Genomic DNA, 8,079 nt, shown 5'->3' on the forward strand with positions numbered 1-8,079 from the left:
GCTTTGTATACGTCCCCACCACAAGCACACATAACGTTTTGTTCCAAGTATTTCCATGTTGAAATGTGAATGCTACATTATCATGCAAATGCAATTCACAAAGAATCTGAACCCCGAGAGATTCGAATTGGGTACAACAGTGGTCGCAGTCACACTTGAGAGAAACACAGTGTAACAATAGTGTTGACACTACTTTAGTGTCAACTCTTTTGTGTTTTGAATCCCTAGGGGAACACTAAAAATCGCGCCTCCCACCAGTGTGACCCGGATTCGATTCCCAGTCGACTCGGCGTCATGTATGGGTTGAGTATGTTTGTTCTCTACTCTGCACCGAGAGGTTTTCCTCAAAAACCAAAACTTGATTTGCGTTGATTGTTGATTACAGTTTGCAGTGTCTCCAATTAGCGCTCCGACGGTAGAACGACTGGGCTTGATTTTAACACAAGTGTTAACTCCCTAATGCGACCGCAACCACGGAGTTAGCCGAATTGGTCTATTCTGAGAAGAAAGAGAAATATTGCTGTGTTTTGTGACAAAAAGAAAATAACGATGCAATGAACTCATTTTAAAATTCCCTGAAGAATTTAGGCTGGGCCTGACGAAATACTGGAAAAAGAAATATTATATACAGTATCCTAATAACCGCCCAGCCACCTTTGCATCATTTAATATTTTGTTTTTACTCCACAATCATTTGCTGGCTAGTTCTCCCATGATCCGGCTCTTAATTCTACTTTTTATGACTAGCACCAGCCTTCATATCTCTCTTGTGGGAACAAATCTAAGAACGTAAGTGACAGATAGAAGGAGAAGAAATCCATGTTTTTGTTTGAAAACGTCACCTTGAGACAAACCATACTATGAGGCTCACAGAGAGTTGCGGAAACTGCATATTAGATTATGTCGTGTGAAAGGTTGCGTCTGTTTGACCGGGGCTTAATGTTTACAGTATTCCGCCAGATTTTTATTTTGCTTTTCCGTTACGTTAGATGGGCTCAAAATTCACTGTTATACATGTAACAATGTATAAAGGCCGATAGAAAATGTGATCCTCGCACTTTAGTGGACAGTTTAAACAATTGTCTCTGGTAGACACTTAAAGAATTCAGATAACTTCAACGGGATTAATTGCAACAAAATGGATCGCATTTTGACCAGAATGCACTGGGGGCGACCAGAATTCATCTCATCCGGGACGCTTTGTATGTTTAGAAGGAAAGCACTTCAAATCGTGAAATCTTGCAATTGATTTATTTCCCCTGGTCTTGAAAACACATTCTACGGAGTTCCAAAATAACATTTCCAAAGTGAGAAGGGAGTAGTGTGCGTAGAAAAATTTTGTTTCAAAAATTAGAAAAAGTTGACCGAACGATGTCGCACTAGGTTCGAACAAAATGGCGGAGGGAAGGAAAGAAAATGCAAATAGAACTTACTTATTATCAATCTTTTTTCGAAGCATTCCGGTCCACGGCAAAGGAAGGGCCAATGTGTGATTAATAGACTTTGCGCCCGAACCTAAGCCTTAGTCTGTTAAATTTGCGGAGTGTAGCGGTTGAGATTTTGCCGACACGAGTGGCACGAATGGTCTATCCACACGACCGGTTAGTCAAATCTTTCGTTTTTATTTATTTTCATTTCTATGTTGTTTCAAGGTGGTCAACTGTTTTACAAAATGATAGTTATGGTACGGAGTTTAAGACGTAGGCGAACTGACATATTGGACGTAGGCGAATCGACTCTAGACGTAGGCGAAACGACCCGTAGGCGAAACGGCCGTAATTCAAACAAAAGATCTGTAACTTGTTTTTTTCATCAACAACCATCTGCACAAGAAGTTGGTTACAAATCATCTTTGGTGGTTTTTCTCGATGTGTGAAGCCGCATATTGTGATCCGGTTTTCGGTTTTGCATTACAAGGCTTGATTCAAATGTATACATTTATTATACCACTATTACGCTATTTTACCATATTTGGTCAAGAGAACGCGCAAAATATGAGACGGTTAATGCACTGTAGTGTCCCGGTTTGCCTGGTTTAGAACAGAGCAAATACGGACGGAGCGGGAGTTTTTCAATGAAACAAAATTCTTTTCAACACAATAGTTTATACAATCAAATAACGGACATTTGGCTGGATTTCTGTGCTGTTTACATCGTTCGCAAGCGCCCTGAAGTACAGATGATGTTTTTTTTTTAGAAACACTCTTACCAAATAAAATAACGGCAATTTTATGGTACCGAAGGAAACATCGATAATTTCTTAACAATAATATTGATATCACACAATTGGAAATTTTAAGGAATGTGCTACGGAGAATATATTTTCACCTTGTAGAGAGTTTTATCTTAGTTTGCTAATCACTTTCCAGCAATAAAAAATGGGGGTCTTCGTGTTCGTTTTTGAAAGAAAGGGCATTTTTACATGGCTCTTTTGTTTCCATGGTAACCCATTACGTCACATTGATGAGTGCATCTTGTTAAGAAATTATTGGTGTTTCACATAACGCTTTCATTTTATGTGAAAACAGTTGGGTAGATTCAATCCTTCTAAATTGTATAGTTTGTTGAAATTATTGAAACAGGTTTGATCCTCCTTAAAGAAACTTGTTTGATTGTATCTTGTTGCTTCATGTAACTTCCCAAAAGAGAGAGACCATTTAGAATAAGAGAATTTTCGTTTTTCATGACAAGTAGCCTGTCATTCCACGTAATCGCGATGCTAAATCTCTCTAACAACTTGTACAAATTGGTCTCATGATACAAACTGTCCTCATGCCTTTAGGTTTCCTTGTTGTGGGAAATGTTACCCATGCGATCTTTGTCACGAGGAGGAAGAAGACCACGAGATGAAATACGCCACACGAATGGTGTGTGGCTTTTGCTCAAAGGAACAGGTTTGTTGAGTTTTTGTCCCCTCTGCTTTAGAAGTGAAGTGAAGGTAGCTAACGTTTGACAACTAAGTAATAGACACTTTCTCGTTTTTCTTTGTTCTTTGTTTTATGACAACCTTCAACGGTCCCCCCTTTTATCCATGACTCTTAGGAGTGACACTTGTGTCTGGGGGGCGGTTTACGAGTCAGTGGGTGAAAGAAATGTTCGCAGAACTTGTTATTGTTCCACTAATCTATCGATATAACTGCATTGCGAGCCTGCGCACGTGACTAGAGTCTCTAGCTAGCTTATATAATCCGCCAATCGATAGTTGAGTAAAACATTCACAGAAAGTTATACATTTCATTCAATTGTCGAGTAGATTGTTTTAGTTTTTCATTACTACGGTACCCTACAGAATTTGCATAACAAATCTTGGACCACATCTCAGCAGTTGATCCTCATTTGTTCTTAAGGTGGATAAAGGATAACCCACCTTCAAGATTTTGGGTAGTGATTTATGTATTCAATAACGCTAGCCTAACTTTGAAAACCATGGCCAGAGGTAAAAGCGCTACCAATAATTATTCTTTAGTTCTTCAGTTATTAACCGGGGTGGGTGATGTAGATGAGTTGTCGTGATTCTTCCATACAGACGGACCAAGCTAGGTTAATAAGATGTTCTTGTATTTGTGAAACAAGGAATCAGAAGAACAAAAAAAACTACCCTTGAAGCCGCTTAATGCATTGGCCAGTTTGTCTATGAACGGAGATAACAATTTTGGATAAAAGAAGGTGGAGCTCTTTTGGCTAGACTCTTTCAGTGACTCACAATTGGGGCGCAGTGTTCATGGACTTCTGCGCTTTAAGCTTCATTGTCCTGACCCAAATTTGTCAACGCTTTCGTAATCTGTGTACCTGTTTCCTTCTTAAAGGGGCTGTGTTAGCCTGAGGCCACGCTCCGCAGTTGGGGTTATGGAGCGAAAAGGAACGTGGCGAAAAATAAATTGGCGAGCGAAGCGACCGGAGCTGCGCTCGCCAATTTATTTTTCGCTACTTTCCTTTTCGCTCCATAACCCCAACTGCGGAGCGTGGTCCCAGACTAGGGCTGTGTCAAATTTAGTGACTGGGAACTGGCAACCAAATCAAGCGAAGCGTAAAAATAACAACTTAAAACATGAAAGGAAGATTTGAATAGAGCAGCAAATAGCCTAACAGGTTTTCAAAGTTTATCTATGTTGACCACCAAAATGATATATGAAATAAATCGTATATTGAACTGCGGATATGAAACCAAGTGAAGCTATGATCCTCGCAGTTATGCCTAGTTATGATGTCCTCAAATTTTCAGGCTTCTCTACGCATTGCTAAAATTGCGTTCATAACGCCAGGATCATAGCTTCACTTGACAAACGTCTTTTTTTGTCACGAAGCTACGATTTGTGTTGTTTAAAAGTAATTTCCGGGTTACTGTTGAGTTGAATAGCGAGTAGGGGGCGAGTAATTGATAAAACTGCACAAAATCAACTGCACTGCCGTGGCACAGGCTCTTTAAGGTGGACTGTTTCTTCCACCGGTTATCATTAGGATGAACAAACCAATTCTTTCGTATATATTTTGTTGTTCCTAACATTTTGAGAAAACTGTCCAACAACACCGATTCTGAGGCCGGTCGAGGTGAGGAAATCTAGATCGCGGCAAATATTAATTGCAACTAATAAAATTCTTGGATTCGGTACCATTGTTTCCATTTTTTTAAATTTTGTTGTTGTTTGTTTTCTGAGACGGCAATAATTATGATCACTGACTGTATTGTTTTCGGTTTGTTTTACATATATGATTAGAGTGGTGTGGATAAGCGGATTGTGACGAGCACCAAATTAATGAATGTTTTTCATTCCCTGACCTCTTTTAAACAGCCTTACTCTCAACAAGCATGCAGTGGCTGTAAGGCAGCCGTTACAAAGTCACGTTCAGCTCATTGGGAGGGTGGCAAGGGATGCCGGGATAAGGTGGTCATGAGTAGGTCAGTACACGTCTTCTTTCTCCTTCATGATGGAATATTTTATCACGGAATTATTTAAACATTTTCTACTAATTTCATATGTTGACGCCAGCAAAGCCTTCGAAATGTTGACCATGTTGATTCAAGTTTGAAGTTTGGAGCTTTGGACACTCACGAAAATAACATATAACAAATATATTTCGCTCAGTTCGAGCCTCTTCAATGTTGGGAGAACAGTATGTAAATCAAACTAAGTTGTCCACGGTACAAACAAAACAATCATTCAACCAAGGTCGCCCAGGGAATTCGCACATAGTTCCATTCAGTTCTTGTATTCATCAGCTGTGCAGCGGGAATTTTTCTAATTCTGACCGCCTCTGCTATCTGCTTTTGGTCTTGGATTCCGCTCCCTGTCATGGTAGGTGGCCTCCCTCTTTTTGATCTTCTCTTAGGACACACATTCTCCAACCCAAGGCCTTTAAGTCTTACTTGGTCAACATTCAGGGCAAGGTAAAGCCCTAACTCTCTGTAACTCTCTAATCAACATCTTCAAATGAAGTGTCACACTCATAGATCAGTTCACAGATCTTCCCAACAGTGAAGTCGATGTCGAGGCTAGGATACAGAGCTTTGACAACCGCTGACTCAATGTCACGTTCCCGTCTCAACCTTCATCGTTTACCCTTTTAATCTCGGCCATCATTTCTTTAGTACTCATACAAATACTGCTTTCATTGTCCTCTATCCTCTTCAGTATCATTGACATGAGGTGCGACAATCTTTGATTAAAAGACGACTCTGCTCCGCAAACCGGTCGGGTAGGTGGTCCTGTCTCTGGATCGTCATAGTTCTTATTGTCTTTCCTTAGTGTATACAGTGGGGGGGGGAGAAGGGCTGTTACTGGTGATGATATTACCTTTTATCCTGTTTTCACGTCCGGTACTCTTTCCTCCCTGAAGTGTGCGCATCCATATAATGTAGTGCGCATTCATCTCCTGTTCCATTTTCTTATACCGGTCATGTGTTATAATGGGGTCGTCCTGGATGTGTTCACTACATGATGACTTATAATTGTCAACAGAATCAAGTGAGAAAGTCTGAAAAACCACGATGTCCCCATTGTTCCTCCTTTGTTCCTCCTTTGTTCAAGCGTCTTCAGCCCGTCCCTCTCGCTCTTCTTGAGGTTCTCTTGGCTGTTCTTACCTTTTGTACGCTTGTATTCTTCGACCGTTTCCACTAGCTTGCTCTTCATCGTCTGTATTTTCAATTCCCTTTCCTCGTCGAGCGGTCCCGGTAGGTTTACTCTTTTGTTAAAAGGCAGATCAGTAGCTTTTAGCCTCGTAAATTTAAACGACCTGTTCTCCGGGTTATAGTATTGGTCACTGGCCATACCTTCCTCCTCATGTCGTTCTTCGTCTCCTCTTTGTGCGCTTTCGCCTTCGCTAGGTCCTGCTTCTCTCCGTTGCTCTCTTCCACTTTCACTTGACCGTTAGTCGTAGTTACAGAAGTGATCCTATGACAAGGCAGATAGCAGAGGCTGTCCCTTAAGGCAAAGTTCGTGCAGCAGAGATGATTGTTTCATATGCGAAGAGTGCGATCGAAGAAAAGGTTCGTGCGTTACCAATTCCGTCACTTTTGAGATCAAGTGTAAGGATTGTGGTGATGTATACGTAGGCGAGACCCCTAGAAACGCTTACACTCGAGGAAAAGAACACCTCAGACTTTTGGCGGGAAAACAGGACGAATCTGCACTACGGAGGCATTGCGAGGAAAAACACGGCGGGATAGAACAGGATTTCAGCATGAACGTTACCGGTAGTTACAGAAGTGACCCTATGGCAAGGCAGATAGCAGACGCTGTCAGATTTAGAAAAATTCCCGCTGCACAGCTGATGAACACAAGAACTGAATGGAACTATGTGCGAATTCCCAGGGCGACCTTGGTTGAATGATTGTTTTGTTTGTACCGTGGATAACTTAGTTTGATTTACATACTGTTCTACCAGCATTGAAGAGGCTCGAACTGAGCCGAATTTTCGTGAGTGTCCAAATCTTCAAACTTCAAACTTAAATCAACAATGTCAACATTATTTAAACTCGCGCGAGTAAATCTGTGGTTGTTTCTTTTCGTTTTGGCGGCAAGTGGCAAAGTGACGAATATTTTTCGCCGCTTCGCAGCCGCTCGCTCTCGCTATCAAAACGTCGATTTACTTGCGCGGGTTTAAATAATCCCGCGATAGAATATCCCGCCAGCCACGCAGGCTGCCTTTTCGTCATTTCGCTTATTGATCTATTCGTTTTCTTCTCTGTGCCCTTAGAAACGACGACAAAAAGTACGGACAGACAGGAAAGACAACTTCACGAAAAGCTCAGAAGAAATCAGAAGGGAAGGGCAAAGGACACAAAGGGAAATAGCTGTGAAAGAGCTTGGCAGCAGAAAGAAATCCTAACACCTTGCAAAAGCCAAAATGCTGAGAGGACCACAAAACAGTGTGATTTTTTTAAAACTAATCTTGAGTCCATCAAGAGCATAAATAAAAATTGAGTTGTACATTTATTGCCTCCTTTTAATGTCTTCAAAAGCGTAATTCCACGGCGATGTCTCCGTTATTCCCTCGCTACGTCCCTGGGGTCGGGGGGCCGTGCTTTATATCTCCTGTGATATTAGAGACGTTATATTGTAAATCAACGGCCGCAAACTCCATGAAAACGTCACCACATATGACAATTCTACCTATGTTTTTCGGCTTTTTCCTTTATCATTCCAGTTGTTCTCTGGGAGGAACGCCGATTGCCGAAGAAAAAAAGAAAGGAATTTTTTTTTTTGAAACGCGTCTTATGTTTTGAGCACAATCCCAACGCAAGGACGTATACGAAACATGGACTCGAGGTCCACCCCTGTGGACCCATCATTTTCAGGGAATGGTTAAAGCAGTCATGGGTTGACTGTTGTCTTGTGGTTGAATGTAGCTTTCCTGTTCTTAATTGAAACTGATGTGCGACATTTACGATGGAAAGAGGGTTTCGAAAAAGACCTGAACTCGTTATGTTCCTTGTTTTTTCTCAATACCTCTTGGACCACTCCGTTACGAGTCGCTGTAAGCATGACGAGAGAAAACACTTTTCCTCGCATCATCATCCCTTCCTTGTTTTCTATACTCAATCCGCTGTCCGTATTATATGTCCTAGTCCCTGTTTTATCT

The 8,079-nt window shown here is 41.3% G+C and overlaps 1 protein-coding gene across 1 annotated transcript; it reads left to right on the forward strand.

Annotated features, from left to right (window-relative positions):
- Positions 1–1,472: 1,472 nt before the first annotated feature.
- On the forward strand, positions 1,473–7,429 carry LOC138039235 (uncharacterized). The gene is made up of 4 exons (XM_068885441.1): positions 1,473–1,601; positions 2,783–2,894; positions 4,791–4,897; positions 7,195–7,429. Exons 1-4 carry the CDS (start codon positions 1,582–1,584, stop codon positions 7,289–7,291), a joined length of 336 nt encoding a protein of 111 aa, XP_068741542.1. The 5' UTR covers positions 1,473–1,581; the 3' UTR covers positions 7,292–7,429.
- Positions 7,430–8,079: the final 650 nt, after the last annotated feature.

Source organism: Montipora capricornis, chromosome 2 (assembly GCF_036669925.1).
Source record: "Montipora capricornis isolate CH-2021 chromosome 2, ASM3666992v2, whole genome shotgun sequence".
NCBI lineage: Eukaryota > Metazoa > Cnidaria > Anthozoa > Scleractinia > Acroporidae > Montipora > Montipora capricornis.